The sequence below is a fragment of the Neopelma chrysocephalum genome, unplaced genomic scaffold (genome assembly GCF_003984885.1).
Source record: "Neopelma chrysocephalum unplaced genomic scaffold, ASM398488v2 Primary Assembly neopelma1_124, whole genome shotgun sequence".
In the NCBI taxonomy this organism is placed as follows: Eukaryota; Metazoa; Chordata; class Aves; order Passeriformes; family Pipridae; genus Neopelma; species Neopelma chrysocephalum.
The window spans coordinates 1,297,565-1,318,275 of record NW_020897786.1 but is presented as its reverse complement, the minus strand read 5'-3'; the positions used below and the strand labels follow the sequence as shown (position 1 = coordinate 1,318,275).

General features: G+C 44.7%; 1 protein-coding gene across 10 annotated transcripts in view; it reads right to left on the bottom strand.

The window, feature by feature from the left end:
• NEO1 (neogenin 1) overlaps window positions 1–20,711 on the bottom strand; it is a 169,417-nt gene that overhangs the window by 14,165 nt on the left and 134,541 nt on the right. For 5 of the 10 annotated variants that reach the window (XM_027697878.1, XM_027697874.1, XM_027697877.1 and 2 more), the window contains exons 12-21: window positions 18,371–18,420; window positions 17,763–17,907; window positions 16,434–16,544; window positions 13,031–13,225; window positions 12,304–12,399; window positions 11,002–11,225; window positions 7,610–7,748; window positions 5,121–5,228; window positions 2,565–2,759; window positions 1,857–1,889 (exon numbers count right to left, since the gene is read on the bottom strand). In XM_027697878.1, coding sequence (XP_027553679.1) covers window positions 1,857–1,889; window positions 2,565–2,759; window positions 5,121–5,228; window positions 7,610–7,748; window positions 11,002–11,225; window positions 12,304–12,399; window positions 13,031–13,225; window positions 16,434–16,544; window positions 17,763–17,907; window positions 18,371–18,420 — 1,296 coding nt within the window. The remainder of the gene's footprint in view (window positions 1–1,856; window positions 1,890–2,564; window positions 2,760–5,120; window positions 5,229–7,609; window positions 7,749–11,001; window positions 11,226–12,303; window positions 12,400–13,030; window positions 13,226–16,433; window positions 16,545–17,762; window positions 17,908–18,370; window positions 18,421–20,711) is intronic. The other 5 variants (XM_027697875.1, XM_027697880.1, XM_027697879.1 and 2 more) reach the window with 3 other exon arrangements.

Sequence of the window (20,711 nt, the reverse complement as noted above, 5' to 3'; positions counted from 1 at the left end):
AGAAGGAAAAATATGCCCCTGAGTTTAACAGGTGACATAAAATCAGGGAACAGGGAAGAAGAGAGAGGATGTGCAGTGCCACCTGCACAGGATCCTCCCAGAGCTCACATCCTCCCGGGAACACCCTGAGGAATTTAGGATGAAATTTAGGCACCCAACCAAGATGCTTCCCAGTATCCAATTCCTAAAACCATGGATGAACAGTTTAAACCTTTAAATTCCAGAGAGTCCATCTCTTATGCAGTACAACCTATTCTAAGGAACAGTTTAGGACAGCATTTACTTGGAATTGGTTTTTATTTAGCTTGTGAATCTCTGTGTTACCCATCAGGTACCTGCAGCCACACAATGTAATTCAACTTTGTGTGACTTCAGGATGGTTTTCCAACGATCAGAGACCTTAATCTTTGCTTTTGTCCTAGGTCAGTGCAACTCCTTGAGGGCTGACAGCAACTGTCACTAAGTTCTGACACAAGATCTGTGCTACCAAAGTGTGTGGAAAAACAGCATCATGTGCTTAATACAGAAGGAAAACATTAAAGCAGGGAGAGAAAAAAAAAGACAGAACCATCAGGGCCAGAGAATCAACCCATTGTAGTTTGGGTCCTTCCCAGTCCTGAGGAACTTGCTGGCTCTTTCCTGAGAGTCCCAATTCAGTGATGCTGTCACAGAGCAGCTCTTCAGCTCCTTTCCTGCATTTCCTCCACCTTCTCCTTTCCTACACTTAAGCTGCTGCCATGATTTATAATCTCTGAGTGTTCCAAGAGGAATTTGGAAACAAAACTCTTTTGGCTTTTATGATTTATAAATAATGGGATAAGAATTAATCAAATTGTTACTAGAAGAACACGTTACTTTAGGATGGATGGAAGATTCAGTTCTCTGCTGAAATGGGGTTAGAACAGGGCAGAATAGAAAACAGTAACTTCTCCCTAAACCTTTTACCCTTCCCCAGTTCCCTCCCGCTGCCCCTGGGCACGGATGGTGTCAGGGAGAGCAGCTGCTCACCCCAAGACAGCACAGATCCCAGCTCCCACCTCTGGCACAGGGGCTGCATATGAATTTCCTCCCTAATCCCCTCCTATCAGCAGTATTTGGTGCACAGGGGTAAAAGCATATTTAATAAATTACTGCTAAGTTACAAGTTGCAGAGCCAAGTCCAACCCTCTCAGCCCCTTTAGGATGTCTCTAATTGCAAGTCTAAGCTGTTTGCCAATGGCCTTTTAAACTCATTCCTTCAGACTAATTCCTCCCTTTTTATTGGGCTTGTAGGTTATTTGGAAGAAAGCAAGAACAGCCCTGGGACATTCACCTTATAATTCCATGTAGGAAGCCTCAAAGCTCCCATTTTCCAAGCAAACATCTGAAAGCCTTAAGGCTTTTAGGAGCCAATGCCAGGCTCCTCAGGAGAGTCTGGACTCCAAAGGAGTCGACAGACAGAATCTCTCCTGCACAAAGCTTTCCAGAATGAGCATCCTTGCCTTTCTTATGACAACAATCCTGGATGTGGAGCTCACAAACAGCACCTGTGCTAATCAGAATCTGTTTGATCTCCACCCCCTCGTGCCGAGGTCCTGCAGCAACAGGCAGGGGCTGGATGGCCCATCCCTGCAGAAGGGTCCCCACCCACATGACCCTTCATGGGACCCCTGACTACAGAGATCACTTTATATTCCCAACACCAGCCCACACACAGGACTCCCAGTTCTTCCACTATTAAAACCACAACAGGAACTCGCCCATTTATAGTCAGAGCAGCAGATATTTGTTTCATTCAGAAAATGCAACAGCACAAGGACAGCGAAACTAGGATGAGTGAAGGATGGAGTGAAGAGAAATGTTGGCTGTTCATTTACCTTGGTCATTGGGCATTTTATCTGAGGACTCAGCTATGGGGCAAGCACAGGGAGGAAAAAACAAGAGAGATCACAAGGCTTGAAGAGTGAGACAGAATTTCAAGTTTCACACAGCACAGGCAGACTGGCTACAGCTTCTTTCTGACCACCAATACTCACGTGGAGAAGTGCCCAGGGCCAGGTTGGACAGGGCTTGGAGCAGCCTAGATGAATGCAAAGTGTCCCTGCACATGGCAGGGGGTGGGACTGGATGATCATTAAGGTTCCTTCCATCCCAGTTCTATGATATGTTTCCACAATGATAAACTCATAACTTTTTCTTTCTCCCCCCCGAGTACCTTTCTCGAGCTATCTCACATTTGTACTATTTACCACCTACCCACCACCATCAGTTCTTGATTCAGGAGCCTGCAGTGCCCCATGAGTTCCCCCTGCACCACCCCAGTCCCAGGGAGCAGATGTGACACAGTCCCGGAGTGTTACTGTAACTAAACCTGGGTTTCTCATAACTAAGGACCCAAGAGCAGTCACAGCACCATGAACCAAAGAGCTGAGCACCACCTGCACAGGGGTTAACTCCAGGTAAGAGCAAGACAACAGGGAATTCTGCTCTAACCCAACTCCAGCCTTTTCCAGTGTAAGCACAGCCTGCACGCTCCTGGTGCTCGTCCTTCCGGAGGAGCTGTCGGGACGCAGGTGCCACTTTACCTTTGGGGGTTCTGAACTGCACGGCCTCGGACATGGGCCCCATTCCCTTGGAGTTCCGGGCCTGGATTTTGAAGTAATAGGGCGTGTCCAGGGTCAGCTCCTGGATCTGGTGGGTCAGCCTGTTCCCCACCACTGGCTCGATGACCCAGTCATGGATCTCAGCGTTCACGTCCGTGCTGTAGTAGATGATGTATCCTGTTCCCAGGGAAGAGCAGGAGAGTCACCAGATCGCACAGAAAATGAGGATTAGGGGGTTGCTAAGGGTGTTCTCACTTTTCCCAAGAGTAAGAATGCATCCAGACACCAGCCCTCCTTCCCATCTGTTATACAGTGAGAGGAAAAAAGCCCTTTAAAATATCAACATTATTTCTGACCACTGTTCATTGCACATGGAGAAATTGCTCATTTCCACCTCTTTACCTATTTATAAGTAAAATAAGATAATGCTGTTGTTATCAAAACATCCTCAAAGTATTACTATTATATTATTAATATATTATTATAATACATTATTTAAATAATGTTCAAACCACAAAACACTGTCATGCACAGCTCAGCAACATGTGTTCAGTAGTTTATAATTATTTTATTTTCAGTGTATTAACCAAGCGTTAATGCACAAAACAGTGTTTTCCAGTGTATTAACAAAGATGACAATAATCTGAAGAGTACTGAGGTTGTCCTGCACATCCCAGGAAAAAAAGGTATGGGAGGAGTTTATGTTCTGTTATTGAAAGGCACTGCAATTGTAAAAATCAACATGAAGTAAAAGCTTTATAACTTTTTTTTACATATGAAACACAAAGCCTCAGCATAAAATATATACTTGGACCAATATAGATGTATATATATATATGATTTATTATTTATTATTTATATTGCCTATATGCTCTATTACAATAATATAATATATTATAAATATTATAAATTATATTATATTATGGTGCATATTATATTTATATTATATTATTTATATTTATTATTTAGTATTTTACATCTATAATATATATTATACACACATATATTTAATTTATATTTTTATATATGTATATATATGTAGTGACAGTTCAAAGCACTATAGTGGCACAAGCAGTGAGTTAACTTATGACTGTCCTAATTATTCAGCGGGTTTAACGATGCACATCAGGAACCCAGCCTGGCCCAGCTCAGTATTCCAAATCCATCCTGACCACATCCAAGGGAGATGGGAGCTGCAAAGCCACGTATTCCACAGACAGGCTGCCCAGGGCATGGAATGACATCATCCCTCGGTTTTTATGGCACTACTCAATGCACAGAGTTAATGACTCATTAGTTAATGACTCATTAGTGGAGCCTGGAGCTGTCCCTCAACCGGGGCTGTTCCCACCAGAGGGCACTCAACCCCCACATCCCAAAAACTGCCTCATTCCCTGGAAAAGGGAAGCTCATGCTTGGTGCACTCAAACTTACCAGTTAATTACTATTTTATTTGCTATTTTAACCTGCTGTTTATGCACAAACTAATAAGCACTGGATGTTTTTGTTCAACCTATGTGGATAACTAAGGTTGCACTTCACAGCAGACACTGCAAGGGCATTTTTTCCCAGGAAAATGGGATAATTTTGCTCATTTGCTGTGTGTAGGTAAGTGCTGGTCTCTGTACGTTGTTTCCCCTCTCCCCTGAGGGCCCTCGGTGTCGGATATTTGTGCCTGCCCTGCCTGAAGGCCCCTCACTGGCCACCACCAGCCGAGTCCTTTCACCTGCACTTCAGATAAAGGCTCTTGTTTCTCCACTCAAACCTTCCTTCCCACAAAGAGGAAACATCTTGCTGCCTTTTCCCATGGATCTAATTCAATTCAGTCTCCAGTGTAGAACCTGGGCTCCAGTCCTGCCTAATCAGGTGATCCTGCACCGTGGTTAATTCTGAGCACAAACCCAAAACCATACACTGCAAACAATATGCCATTAAAATCTGATTTAAGCTTAAAACCTGGCATAAAAACAAAGAAAAACGGAAGTGAATTATTTCAGAAAGCCCTTGGAAATGGGAATCCAAACAGAAATTACGGACAGGAATCAGGAATTATCACTTTCTGTTCAGTGATTTATCCTACGTGGCAGTGATGCACTTAAAGGCAAATAACAGTTTACTCCTAATGGTTCTGTCAGGGGACTAATAAACTGCCTTTAAGTCTGTTCTGTGACACAAAAACGCCACTAAGATGACAAAGAGCACTGGGATGGCTTCTCCTAAATAAACCACTGATGGGCCAGAGGCATTATGGACAATTTCTGCAGGCCTGCTATTAGAACAGCCCAATCTGAGGAAGGCAAAGGTTATGGAGATATTTAAACTTCCAATTATATTTCTGGTTCCACTCCAATTTCCCACTGCAGTTAGTTTAGATCTTAATATATTTTTACAAGGTACAAAAGTAAATAATTAATCTGAGCAGCTCCAGAGACTGACAGAGCAGATACGGAGCTCTGGGCAGCCCTGGGCTAAAGGGAGGGTGGGACACGGCCCCAGGGTCACACAGCCCCCCCTGGGCTGCCCCCCTGCCCTGCCCACCTGTGATCTTGCCGTTGGCCTCGGAGGGGGGTTGCCAGTTCACGATGATGGTCCGGGGTTTGCCCTCCTTGCTCACCACAGTCACGTCCTTGGGAGGGGAAGTTGGTACTGCAAACACACAGAACCAGGCTGTCAGTCCCACGGGGTACAAACAACACCCTCAGCACCCTGGATTTTTGTTTTATATTAATGCAAGTTATTTTGGTTTGTTCTCTTCGTTAGTTTTATGAATCCACCATCTACTGCCGTGGTCTCACTGATTTACTCCATTCACTGGTGACCTGGAGTGCAGCACCTCCTTCCCAGATGTAGCTCCCCCTTCCCAAGGCAGTGCTGTCACCACATGCTGTGGTTCAGGACTGAGTGAGCCCAGGTGTTCCCAAAACCACGGATCTCTGGACAACTGGGGTCACTGGCTTCTCACCTGAATTTCTTCAGTCATTAGAAAAATCATACAAACTTGTGAAAGAAATACATTTTACTTAGGTAGGCACATGAAATATCTCCATATTTTCAGGTTTATGGTGGGACTGAGACCCAGAGGTTGTGGACTCCCCATCTCTGGAAGTGTCCAAGGCCAGGCTGGACGGGGCTTGGAGCAACCTGGGATAGTTGGAGGTGTTCCTGCTCAGGGCAGGGGATGGAACAAGATGGGCTTTAAGGTCCCTTCCAACCCAGCCCCTTTTGAGATTCTATGACTCCAGAAATGCCAATTTACCACTGAAATCCAAATCAACAAAGTAAATCCACCAGCAATTTTGAATCTGCAACTGCTGACTGACTTTCCTGAAGGATTATTTGTGATTTGGAAGGAAATCTGCACCACAGAAGCATTTGAAAGGCAGAAATATTTGCTGACCGCAACTGTCCAACCTTTTTCCTTGGGTTAACTTGGAGTAAATGCACCTTGGATATTGGATATACTAATACCATAATAGTAGCCCTGAGTGCCTGCAGTGCTTCCTGCATTTCAAGAGCTTTATTTAAGTTACCAATTAGAAATTCATCCCTCCATCCTCTGAGATGGGTACCTGTGTGAGGAATAGGTGGGAACCAGGACAGCCAAAGCCCAAATGTTACTGTAAATATTATCCCAAATACATAAAAAGAAGATTCAGAGGAAAAAAAATCAGGACTAGCCCATAGGAAATCACTAACACTGAGCCCAGGATCCCATATTTTCCTTCATCATTGGTTGAGGAGCAAGTCCTACACAATGCTGCTACTCAGGACATTCTAAAATAATGAGCTCAGGAATTTGGCCTGTCATACAAATCATAAGATCTTTTATGAGAAAATATATTTAGCCTTTTTTTAAAAAAAATTTTTTCTTAGTTCCCAAGTTTTTAGGTCACATTTGCAAATATTCTTTACAACCACTTCAACTTGAGATTTCCTATTTAAATGCAACGAGACCTCCTGCATCATTGCTCGTGTGCTTCTTGAGGTTCAAATTCTCTGTTAAGGTCTTTATCTCTGCAAATTTTATAGTCCCTGCACTTGGTGTAGAGTTATGGGTGAGGACTGTACGTGTGTCAGCAAAAATAGCAAAGAGAGTGTTTTAACCTGGGAACAGTCACTGGGATGGGAAAGGAGCCTCAGCCCAGAGCTGGTCCCACATCATGGAATTCCCTCCAAAAACCACAACAGTGTTTTCAAAAGCAACTGAAGCTCCCTAATGGTTTATGGGATTTCAGAGTAAGTTCAGAGATGCCAGATTTTATCCAGGTTTTGCTTTTTCTCGTGCCTTGTTACAGAACATTTGGGAGCTCTCACTAATTCTTTGCACGCTTGATTTTTTGGCTGTATTTTAATTTAGCATAAGAACTCCAGGCTCATTTGGATGGGCTTTTTGTCCTTTACAGTTCATCTAAAGAGAAACCTAAGCATAATAAGCAGCAAATTTAATTGCACAAAGTTCATTTAACACTGCAGGATAAAAAGAGCTAATGAGGGGCAGGTTGGGGGAGAGGGTCTGGCCCTCACAGTTACTCCGTGGGCCCAAGGTTTTCCTTGGCAGCTACAAACCCTTTTCTGTTCTGAACAGGAATTTAGGGCTCATTTGGATGTCTTAATTCCTACTATGATTTTTTTGTCTTCATTTGCCTCATGCACCTTCTCGCTCTGTCATAATTATCATCACACAGCAAATTTTAATTATTATTAGCTGAAGTATTTTCTTTGTATTTGCTATTAACGTGCTCTTTTTGAGACGTTTCAAGCACACACTTTATTCTCTCCTGCCCATGAACTGTGGTACATTATTCATCACTTCTCTGTAATTTGATGTAAATTCTCCTGCATGCAATCATCCCTTGGAATTTTGAAGTATGTTGTTGTTCTTTTAATCAGAATTTCTGACTAAACTATTCAGAAGAACAGCCCCCCCTCCCCAGCAAGTATCATCATCAGAATCATTTAAAAACCAGAAAGCTGGCAGACCTGGCTTGATTTCTTTGTGTTCAGCCCTCCCAGAAGCCCAGCAGTACCTAGTTCAAAGGTGGTCCCATGTGCTGTCATGCTCCAGGTGCTGGATCTGCGGCCCTTGGTCACCATCACCGAGAACTCGTAGAGGGTGTTGGGCTTCAGCCCCGTCACCAAATAGCTCAGGGTGGTGGCATTGGCAGTCTGAAAGAAAGACAAGTGTCAGGAACTGCTGAGCCATCAGTCACAGCTCTCAGGTGTCTCCAACATTTCCATAACCACAGCCATTAATTCCGGGAGGTTTCTCCTCTCTCATGTAAATTCATCAATCAAGGATTAACGTGCAGTTGTTTTACCCTCAACTGGAGATTCTTCCTGCAATCAGCACGAGATTTAATAGCAGTCAATTATAAATTAAGAAAGGCAATACAAGGTCCAGGGCCCACTTGTTATGCAGTGGCTAAATCACTGTTTACCTGGGGGGTTAATTTACAGCATTTCATTAACTGGGGAAAACAATAAGCCCAGCTAATAACAATCCTGATTGAAACCTGGAGCTGCCTCCCAAATTCCTGCAGAATTTTCAGGACATTCTTAAATATAATAAACAATCAACTAAAGATACACTAGAAAGACGTGAAGAGAACGAAGCTTTACTAATACGTGGACTTTTTCCAGAACAAAATGGTTATCTAGGATCACACACAAAAACTACACATTTATTGAATAGAAATTTTAGAATTTCTAAGTAAGAATTTCTATAGAGAATTTCTATTATAGAAGATCTTACTAATTCTTTGCACACTTGATTTTTTGGCTGTATTTTAAAAAGAACTCCAGGCTCATTTGGATGGGCTTTTTGTCCTTTACACTTCATCCACAGGGAAACCTAAGCATGAAAAGCAGTGAATTTAATTGCACTAAGTTCATTTAACACTGCAGGTTGTTATATATAAATAGTGGAATTTGTAACTCAGCCATTTTTAAATATCTGGTATTTGCTATATGTGGCTTGAACATCAACAGAATGCACTAGAGGCTGTGGGAAGAAAAAGGGAAGTGTATTTACAGATATGTATATTGCTTACCTTGACCTGCAGTGATCTAAACATGGAATTAAAGAGTTGTTTCAGTCTTTGACAGGGCCAACAACTGGGTACAGCCACTGCCTCCAGAAACAACACCTCCAGCTAATTAATTTTCAAGGTAAAGGCACATTTCTTGGGGGCTCTGTGAGTAACACAGTCCAAATTCTGCAAAGAAAACCCTGATTTGTCAAGTATCAGGGAGAGCCTTTTTCTCTTACCCTGGGTGGAAGTCCAGGAATTGTGATCCAAGGGATGACTGTGGTTTGTGCCAAGTATTTTGCTCGTTCACCAACATCACAGGGGTGGCCAGTCATCAAGGGATCATACAATGAATTAAAACTAAATCCTCTATTAACCTGAAACCTTCCCTTGGTACACACTCGGTGTAGCTTTGGAGGAAATGGGTTGTGGCTGACGGTTTGTGACAAAGCTGGACAAGGCACAGCTCCCTGGGAAAGGAGGGAGCAAAGCCCTTGGCCTGGGACAGCGAGGGAATGACAAGTCCCAAGGAGAAATCTTGCATTCTGAGCTGCCTTACCCCCAAATTGCACACCAGCTCTTCCTCTCTGGAATGCCTGTGGGAATTCCAACAGCACTGGAACATTCCACAGTTTATAGTTCCTGGTCTCTCCTGGCTGCAGCCGAGCTCCTTTCGTAGGTTAAGTTCTGGTTTTCCCTATGGCTCTGAATCTTGGTATCTTTTAGTCTCCCTGCACATCCCACTGGATGTAAATCACACATCAAGGCCCAGCTGGAGGCTCAGACTTCTCTGCTTTCTCCACTTTTAACACCACTCCCAGTTTTTAAGACCCCAGCCTATCCCATGGTACCAAACCCCACTCACTCTCCATAAATAGTACCCTGAACAATTTATTTCCCTAAAAGATCCAAGATAAGGTTTAATATTTTTGGTTCTGCTTAAGAGCTGACTGTTGGATCCCAGGGAGCTGCAGGACAACCTCGGTCCCCAACAAAGGCTCTTTGGAAAACTGATCCACGTTGGTGCAGCGACACAGTTCAAAGCACAGTGGAGCCTTTTAGGAACTGTATCCCATCTGTTCCTGTGTTTACAGGCCCAGATTGACACAACTCCTGTACAAATAAAGGAAAAAAAGGCTCCTTAAGGTGGAACCACTTGTGTTGGCAGCACAGAGCCCCTTCAGCAGCAGTTTGGGAGTGCCAGTGAGAAACAGGGGGCAAAGGGAGAAAATCTGAACGGATGGCCCCAGCATCCATCGGGATGAGAGGGATGGATGAAACCACCCTGTGCTGAACAGACGCAGCTCTGGATCCTGGAGAACAGAGTTTCTGTGCCCAAGGTTGTGGAACAGTCGCAGGATGTGGGTTCTCCAGACATCCTGGGTGCCACGTGGTTAAAGCAAAGACCCTCAAACTTCTGTCCTTTTAGGCAAATGCTTTCTACAGGGAGTGATTCTGAACTATATTCCATCATCACATATTGGCTTTGGTCCACAATAAAACTTGTCACCCACTGGCCACCAGCACCAAGAATGGTGGGAATAGTTCATTTACCACTGAGGGTGGGTTTTTTTTAAGCAATTAACTACAGAAACTGTAGCTTTCTTTAAATCCCTCCTGAGACATCCTCTGCACATGACTCAGGAATGTGGGCTTGCCTTTAGAGGAGGAATACCCTTATAATAATATCTTTTCATTTCAATAAAAAAAATAAATCTGGACTACAACAAGATAGCTCTGCAAGAGCATAAAGGGAACTTCACTGGCTGGTTATTTTAACAACCAGTTCCTCTGAGCCTCATTGCAAATGTGAAATTTGCAGTCAGTACCTTTGAGGCCTCCAGATAACCCTGAAAATTAATAAAAAAGTCCAACCAACCAAGTAAAAAAACTGAAACCCCAAATCCAGTCTCCAAATCAAAACAGATGAAAATGGAAGAAGGCAGGGACATCATAAAGTTATTGTTGTGTATTTTGCATCCATTCAGTTCCCAAAGGAAAGGTTTGCTATCAACTTGGTATGAACAGAAAAGGTTGTAAAAGGAACTGAAAACCACGAGGGTCAATCTTTTCCCTGCAGGACTCACCCCCAAATGAATGGGGAAAGGGGAAACGGCTGGGGAAGAGGCAGAGAGTCAGTAACACAGACTTTCCAAGTGTCCAACTGTCCCTGTGCCCCTGGCTCTGGAGCAGAACACCCTTCTGGAAGTGCTCATCCAGCCACTCCCACAACACCCCAGCTCCAGCTCCCTCATCCACAGAACACAAAACCAACCTGGAACAATCCTGCCCCTCCTGGCACAGCTCTGCAGGGTGTTCTTACCCTCAGCTGCCACCTCAGAACTCCTTGTCCCTGACCCCCAGGCTGCTGCAGCTGCTGGAGCCAGTACCTTGTACTTGGTGTTGGCCGGGATGTTGGTTTTCCAGCGCACTGTGTAGTACCGAGCGTCCGTGATCTTCTGGTTCTTGGGCAGAGAGTTGTCTGCCCACGTGATCCGGATGGTGTCGTGGCTCAGGATGGAAGCCTGAACTCCCACCGGGGGCATCATGGGAGACGGGTCTGGCACTGGAGTGTATGGAGCATTAATAACAAACAAATCAACCTCGGAAGTGTCTGGGGAATCGATGGGCAAGGAGTCGGGGATTACAATTAAAACGGGAGGAGGTGGCATTTTAATGTAAACCAAAACAAAAAAGGGGAAATGCAGGGTAGTGCAATGAGATGGAGGGTGAGGAATGGAGAAAAAGAGAGAAAAGCCAGAGTTAATAGGTGACATCAGACTGGTCAATAACATCACTCTTGCATCTCTTCCCTTCTATAGACAGTAAGACAACACAGACATGCTGATATAATACTTAATGGTATTAGTGTGCAGTGCCCTCAACCATGGCCTGAGAACCCCAAAGACACAGCCATTTTAACTTCATTTTCCTCAGGATGTCCACTGAGTCCTCTTCCAGAAAACAATGAGGAGCACAAAGAGCTGGACTCCTTCTGGATGGGGAAATGTCACTTCACACACAGGGAGCTCCCAGCAGCTTTTAAAGCATGTTATGGGCATCGAGTCCCAAGTATCAGACAAATATACAGTAACTGGGAAACTGCAATTCCAGTGTCCTCTAGAAAATCTGTAAGGATTTTAGTCCTGCTCTCCAGGACTAAACCAAAGTGCTGCACCTACAGCAAACCCCTCGCTGGTGTCACCAGGGAGCACAGAGAGCCCTCACATGGCAACACCTCACCTGCAAACCATTTCCTCTGCTTAAACTCTTTCAAAATTAAAACTTCCACCAACTTTTTGGTGTAAGTGACAGCAGAGTGAGATTTAGATAAAGCAAACACACATCATATTCAAAATCTCAGTGTAAAACACCAAAAAAGCTGTATTTGCCCCTAAACCCCAAAACAAGGGCTGTGCCTTTAGAACGGCACCCCCAGGCTCTGGGCTCACATAATGTTAATGTTGGGAACAAGAACATCTATCAGCAGCTGACAGGTCAGTTCTGTAGTTTCCAAATGGCCCCAATTTTAGGTGGTTTAATGTGGGACACGTGAGGCAATTCCTGAGCAGTGAGGGCAGCCAGTTAAAGGGATGGGGAGCGCTGGGTGGCACAGACAAACCAGACTCTTCCATCCCACACCACCACATTCCAGCAGCTGTGAAGGACTGGGAAGAGCCCCTGCTCCTTACCGGAGTGGGGCCGGGTCACGGCGCTCTCGTACAGAGGGATCCCTTCCCCCACGTTGTTAAAGGCCTTCAGGGTGATCACATAGTGGGAGCTCGGGTCTAAAGGGAAAAAAGAGATTAGAATATCAAATGAATCCTATTTTCTGCTTCTCCATACCCTCTTTGTTCAGTATTTTAATTTTTAACTGAAATATATGCAATAACTTGATTTAATTTGAACTGCAAGTCTCCGTGCAGACCTTCTGCTTGTGTTCCCAGAATCCCAAACCGGTCTGGGTTGGAAGGGACCTTAAAGTTCCTCTCATTCCTCGGCCATGGGCAGGGACACAACAGCTCTCATCAGTGGAAGTCTCTAGTCACAGCAAATCTCCCTTAAGTACAGCCAGAAGAGCAGTGAGGAAAAACAATTTAAAATGATCATTTTACGCTGCTCTACTACAAAATGACTCCAACCTCCGATTTTATGGAACTTCTCAATATTAATATTTCTTTGGCTTTCAGGCTATTTTACCCACCACAGAGAATTCTGTGGAAAGGTGAATCTATTTTCCCTTCCAAGTAGCTGCCAGTGAATCTTGGTGACATTTTAGGTCCTTTTTTTGCCTGAAGCCACCTGTCCTGCAGCTCCAGCCGGAGAACGAGGGGCCCCTGCTGCTGCTCAGCATGGAAGGGGTTGTGACAAGGGCTGCAGGAGGTGAAATGGGCAGGGCTGAGGATCCCCCTGGCTCACCCAGGTTCTCGATGGTGTAGTATCTCTGTTTGTAGTCCACCTTGATGGTCTGGGCGTGGGGGGAGCCGATGCCGTAGCCGATGGCGTAGCCCCTCACCACCACGTTCTGGTTCTCCGGGGGGGTCCAGCTCACCACGATGCTGGTGACCAGGGGACGGACATGCAGGGAGCTTGGAACCTCAGGAACACGAGTTTCTGTCAAGGAAAAATGATGGATTTCAAGGCTTTCTCTCAAATAAAGGTAATTCCATGAAGAACGTGAGGTAGGAAGGCCAAATGAAGCACTTCTACTCTGTGTGAAATGAGCACGTTCCAATGAGAAGAGCTTTGGTGTCCAAGGGAGAGCAAAGAGCTCCAACAAACAGAGCTTTGGACACTGTTGTATTTTAATAGATCCTCTCTTTAAAAGAAAGAGAGGGCAGTTGTACTGAAGAAAGTATCACATCTGCTCAGGGCAGATTTTCTGGATGGTTGTGCATCTTCTCACCAATTCTCCCAAGTATGCATTAGATTTATCCCATCCTTCACCTCCACAAAGCAATCTACTTCCAATTCCATCACCTTCCTTACTTGTGGGCATTAAAGTAATTATATTGAAAATCCTGATAACGAAGAAAAGGTTCCTGAGCTTGTTGTAGCATTAAATAGGATATTGCAAAGCTCTGAGAATGCACCCTGCATTTGTCCTACACTTGTTGCTGCCTAAATCCCTGGGTTCACATAATTCACAAAATACAAGCAGAAACTACACAGCCAAACTAAAAGATCAAAAAACAGAGAGTCTATATCAAATCTTCAAACCCTATCCCCAAAAAGCAACACAAATCTCTTCCTAACCCACGGAGAGATGAAATGTGGATCCTTAAAACCAGGACTTCCCCAACATGCCATTGTAAGCCTCTCATGTTTTTACTAAAAGGTTTTTTCCCTACTGTTGATTCGAACCTAAAAGCAACCTCACAACTGTCCCTGCAGTGTCCACAACTTTGGTTTAACTTCTCAGAGATTAAATAAGACTTTTGTCACCCCACCGGAGCTGCTGTGTGCCCACGGATTATAAACAATTCCGTGCAATGGCAAACTGAGTTCCCCACTCTAAAATAAAAACAAGGACTTCTGCTTCCTGCAGGGATTTAATTTTAATGAAACATGCTGCATTTCTCTAAAACCATTTAATAAAGCACCACAACAGGATTATTTGGATCATAATACAGCACTGCCCTGCCAGCCCGGGGGGTTTCTGGTCTCCAGCTGACACAGCCCATCAATTAAAGTTCACAACTATTAAACACAGCAAAGCTCCAACTGCAGCCTGAGAGGTGACATTTTTAACTGCACAGAAGTTGGTGCACAGGGGATAAACTTTGTACAACTGTTTAACACCTCCTGCTCTGCACTCCTGGGGCACCTGCACCAACACAGGATTGTCACAATCCAGCTCCCCTGTACCCTGAGGAGACTGTCAGGTGAGTTATTTTCTATTTAAATTCAAAAAGCAGCCATGGAATGAAAAGAAATTATGCCTTCCCTGCCTACTGAACCTGAGAAGTGCAAGATTAGCTGTAAATACATTTGCATGGTGTTAAAATTATCCACATGAGCTTCCTAAAGAAAGAAACCCAAAAATATACATCATCTCCCCAGTGTGCACGTACAGAAAGTTCTCACACATGTATACAGAATGATCTGAATACCAGGTTACGTTGTCTTAACTGTGAATTTTTTATTACTTTATTCATTGGAAAGAATATGCAGAAAGAAATTCAGATTTCCTGCAAGGACTGCAACATTCCAAATTTAAATGACAAAGTCAACAGAGAAGGAAAAGGTTCCTTTCTTCTCCCTCCTTCTGCCCTATTTAAATTTAAATTTAATCCTGATGCTATCCTCTGGCAAAGTATTGTTAACTCTAATTCAGGGACCTTTTCATTACCTCCTGAAGTGCCTATTTACAGAGCTCTGCTCCAGTTTGGGGACCTCGTGGCTTCTCAAAGCTCCACAGTTGTGTCATACCCACTTAGGGGAAGACAGACACACAGATGAAAGTGATTTCAACTCTGAAAAGTCATTTGAAATATGTACAGACCTGAACTGCACTGTTAACACTGGAGCAGTGAGAACAAGGATTAAGTTGAGCATCAGCTTTGCAGAGCACAGAGACTGGAACAGGGGTTCTCCAGAGCTTTCTGAGTCGACTGTAAAGGATCTTCCAACAGTGGAGAGCAAATATTGAAACACTTTCATTATTTCATCTTGCAGCTGCCAGGAAAGCTGAACCTGAGGCCACACAGATGTGAAAGACACAGCTGGATCCTGTGGCACTGAGATGGAATGACCCTCTCAGCTCCTTCCACAAGGCCAAGAGAGAGTGACCCACAACAAGCAAAAGGGAACTTGGGTGCAACCCACTAATTAAAGACTTTTTGGAAATGGGAGCAGTGCACCCTGAACCACCAGCTCCAGGTAGGCAGTTCCAAAGAGATTCCCCTCAGCCATCCTTTAAAAATAGTCTTTTCTTCCATTTTACTGGCTCTTGGTCAGATCTGGGAGATACTCACAAAATTGCTCCTTTGAATTCTGCCAGAATCAGGTTCCCACTTGTAAATTATTCCACTGTAGGAAAGACCAAATGTCTGGACCAACTATCAGAGGTTAAAATTTGTCACAGAACATTTCCTACTTCAATTGTTAAACTCAACACTGGGAAAACAAGCTGTTACCATGGTTCTGTATATCACACATCATGAAACCATGGATTTGGTGGAAGAGACTTCACTGCTAATGGGAGATATGGTCTGAAAATACAATCAATCTCCCTTTTCTCCTCAAGTGGCAAAATAACAGTTACTGTGGGTCAAAGAAAGCACAGTACCAACGAAATATGGGGGTAGGACTGCAAAGGGCTGTGGGGGACAACATTTTCCTTTATTTATTTCTTTCGTACTGTGGCATCTCATTGTCACTCGTAATCGTCACTTAGTGCCAACATACAGTACCAGAAAGTGTAGAAGCAGGGTTTGATTCCAAGCCATTTTGTTGACTTGGCAAGAATTTTCTTTTAAAACAGAGATCAATTTAATAAAAATTTAATCATAAATAAAATCCAGGGTACAATTAGAACATGGTAAAACAGACGGGTTTGCCTTTACCAAAGGCAATGAAATTCCAGCGTGCCCTGCCCCTGAGCTGTGATGGCTGTGATTCCCCTGAGCTGTGATGGGTGTGATGCCCCTGAGCTGTGGTGGCTGTGAAGCCCCTGAGCTGTGATGGTTGTGATGTCCCTGAGCTGTGATGGGTGTGAAGCCCCTGAGCTGTGATGGTTGTCATGCCCCTGAGCTGTGGTGGCTGTGATTCCCCTGAGCTGTGATGGCTGTCATCCCCCCCGTCCCAGCGCTGCTCTCACCGTCCAGGTCGCTCTCGAAGGTCTCTGCTGACACCCAGTCGGTGGCGGGGCCGGTGCCGTTCACGGTCATGGCGGCCACTCGGAAGCTGTACTCGGTGCCTCGCTCCAGCCCTGGCACAGGGACAACCCCAGGGGTCAGCACGGGAATTCCCACCGCGGGCAGCAATCCCAGACCCGACCCACACACTGGGATAACCTGATGGAAACAAACCTTCCACCCCCACCCTGCCACCGGAGCGCCGTGAGGTCAGGGTTGGGAGCAGCCCCTCAGCCAGGGGACATCAGGGAGGGGACACCCGGGGCTGGGATATGGTCCACTGTCCCACAGACTGCTGGAAGGGACTCTGAGGTGCTGTGTGCAGCCAGCTTTAATTCACAGCTCTAGATTAGTTTTAATTACTAATTACATCCACAACTAAACCTAGGGGTGGCACAGAAGCAGCAGGTGAGCAAACTGTGCAAACTGTTTAATCTATGTAGGAGTCTATAAAAAAAGGATAATAAAAATAATAATAATAATAAAAATTGAAGCAGTGTGAAAATGCACTTAAAATTTGATATATGGAACATCCAAACATATATGGATATATGGAACATCCAAAACAGGCTTTGTTGCGACAAAAATATACTTGAGTTACAGGAACATCTCAATTCTGTGAGAAAACTGAGACTTACTCAGTCATATCTGGAATTTCTGAGAAAAAAAATCAGAACATCTTATTAAACACTGCGTGTTCCTCCTCTAGAATTTCACAATTTCTTCTCTTTTGACCAACTGTTCATTTACAGAGATTTTAAAAATGAACAAAATGTTCTCTTGCTCCTGATCTCACGCACTGCTCATTTATCCTAAACAGGATTCTAGTTCTGGTAACAATATATAATTTACACTAAGTCATGGCCCAAACTGGATTTTTAAGTGTACAAAATAGGGGATGTATCATACATTCATGCTAGAAAGGAGGAGAAAGGTCGATTCCAATGAAAGTAGGTGGGATGATGTGCAGGGTGGATCAGGTCAGACACTGCAGTACCCTCAGCTCCTGTTCCTCTGGAATCCTTCCCCACACATCATTCCTGGCACTTGGGCAGATGCTTCTGGCAATCCCCATGCCTTTTATAAGGAATCATCCAGTCCATTTAGCAAATCCACGGCAAAATCAGGTCAGCAGCCCTCAGTTCTCACCTGCAGCCCACAGGACCTCAGAACCCACCAACACCTGTCTGAGATGTGACTCAGTTTGACTCCCAAGGCAAGACCCTACAGAACCCTCCCTCTGAGCCCTCTGAAGGCCCCTACAAAGCCCCCCGAGGGCAGGCCCTGCTCACCCTCGATGAGCTGGGACAGCTGGGTGCCCCCGACGCTCTCGGTGACGTCGCTCTTGCGCGAAACCTTCCGGTAGCGGATTTTGTAGCCGGTGATTTGCCCGCTGTGGGTCCCCACGGGAGGGGGCTGCCACTGCAGCAGGATGCTCTGGGGAAGGCAGCACAGGAAGGCATTGGGAAAGAAGTTTTTAGGAAAGGCTTTTAAAAAAAGTCTCCACTCACAATGACCAAGTGTTTAATTTTCTCTTCTGAAGTGCCTAGGACACTGCAAACGTGTGTTGGTGCGTGCACACACTGTAAACAACAGTCAGTCAGCAGTAATTCAAGCTCTGCTCCTTCAGGCTTTTGTGCCTGATTAAACCCCTTTCATCAGGAGCCTTTGGTGCACTGTCACTGTCTTACTGCATCCCATGTCCAGCCCGTCACTGGATTGGAGCTCCCAGCACTTCAAGCCCCACGCTCAGATATTCTCCTGCTGGGCAGCTCACACACAAAGAGCTCAAAAGCAGCATAGGAGAAAAAAGACCCATAGCAGCCCTGAAATGTGGTCAATCTAAGACCCACCAGCCTTTATTTACCCATTTACCAACAGGAGATTCGCCACATCTTACCTTGGAATTCCGTACCTCCAGCGTCAGATTCTGTGGTGGAGCACTGGGGACTAGAAATATTAAAGGAATTACAATTCCAAAATTTTCAAATATGGTGTTTCCATACCCAACCACCTCTGCTCTCATTCATTATGGAAGTACAAATCCTTCTGGTTTAAGACACTTTATAAAGGACCAAATCCTTCCAGAGGTACTTTCTGACACACAGTGGCTGGCTGAGGAGGGTTCTGTGTTTTCATCACAAACAACTCTTTATTCAAGTCCTTACTTATCACAGCTATCTAAATAAAAAATGTTTTTTATTTAAAGGTTTATCTCATAAACTCTCAGAGATGAGATCCCATTCAGTACTTCCCCAAAGCAAATCTTGATTTGGGGAACCTACATTTAGAATTCTGGCCATGGTTTTTGTTATCATGATTTTCTGTAACAGGAAAAGCTCAGAGTCACCACATCCCTGCAACACTGAGGAGGGGAAGGACATGATATAAAGCCAAACTTTCCTTGCTGTTTGTTTGATGCAGTTGGTGCCTATGTTCAGAACAACCTTAAAGTCATGGGCTGCACAAAGAGTTGTGAAAAATTACTGCACATATTGTCAACTTGGTGAGAGACAATCAGCAGGACACCAGAAAGGATCTGTGCATGTAAATGTCATCATAAAAATGCATCTCAACACATGCACGGCACAGTTTGTCACAGAATGGTTTGGGTTGGAAGGGACCTTAAAGCTCATCCTGTTCCATCCCCTGCCGGGATGGGACACCTTCCACTATCCCAGGTTGCCCCATCCAACCTGGTCTTGGACACTTCCAGGGATGGGGCAGTCTCAGCTTCTCTGGGCAACCTGTGCCAGGGCCTCCCCACCCTGACAGGGAAGGATTCCCTCCTAACATCTCATGTCAAACATTCCATAGGAAAAGCATTGCCTGGTGTTGCACAGAACAAAGAAACCAGGCAGGCAGGAGCACCAGGACATGCTCAGGGCTCAGAGACTGGGAGAGAAATGCCTTGGCCGGGCTGTGATGCAGAGATTACATTTCCAGCTGTAATCCCTGATCAGGAATTCCATGAGAAGCAAAGCAATCCTCACAAGCAGCACATAAACCTTGGTTTGAATGGTAATACCTGCAGAGCCATCCCTGCAACAAGGCACTGGAACAGATTAGGAGCAAAAACCTACATCAAAATGCAGATGTTGTTAAATCACAGCTAAAGGAAGCTTAGGGAGAAATCCCTGCAGAGAACACGGAGATTGCTCATGGACACTGCAATAAGAAAACACAGGAAGAAAATGTGCATCATTTCCTCAAAGATTTGGGAGCTTGCAGGGGCAGAGCAGCGTGGTTAAGTAGCAGGTTATGAGATTGGAAGAAGCAAGATGACATCCTTCAGAGAGCTTTAGAAAATAAATATCTGTAGGTTAAATGTGAAAACATAAGATTGAGAAGAAAGAACTTCAGGAAAATGTCAAAATGACATTATAACTAATAATGAAATCTTCAAACAAGGGAGCTGGAAGCCCTTTAGAGAAATCAGAGTTAGCAAATGGTCAGGATAGGAGAGAAAAAGACAAAGATAAGGCCACACAACTCTCTTTGCATTTGTAGTGTGGGAAAGGGAAAGGAGAGGCTTCCATGCCATCCTTACAGGGGACTCACAGGGTCTCTCCAACTGAAATGTCAATATAAGGGATTCTGGAAGAGTTGGACGTGAGGAACAGCAGCATCTTGCCAGGGTGAGGTGCAATCCATCCAGGATTTCTCAAGGAACTTGGGAATTAAAAGCTGCATGACTTATGGAACCTCTCCCAAGTTACCTTGATACTGGGAGATGGTCAATGTGATGCCAGTACCACAGTGGGATCCACTCAAACTCCCAGGAGTGTCAGAAACCCCTACGAGGAAAATAAACTGCAGCAACAACAAAGCACGAAATTTAGAGAGAGTAGGAGTAATAAGAGGAGTAATAGTATGTATTTCTCACTTGTCCAAGGGAAATCCCACATCACAAACCTGTTGGAGCTCTTGAGGAATGAGCAATGAGGGGATGGCACAGAAGTGCTCACCAGAGTGAGCCTAAAATAAGGGCAGGAGCAGGCTGGAAGGGATGTGGTGGGAGATGAGCTGTGGAGCTCCCGTGCTATGATCTGATGGTGAAGAACTGCAGAAGGACCTTGGGATGTTCCCACCTCAGGGCTCAGAAGCAGCCAAAGTCAGTCAAATGCAAGTAATGCCTCACTTGTATCTTTGATACCATTACAGTCCTCTCTACCTCCATACTTAAAAGTACACAGGAGAAAAAAAACCTGGAAAAAGGCTCAGAAAAGGGCACTGAAGGT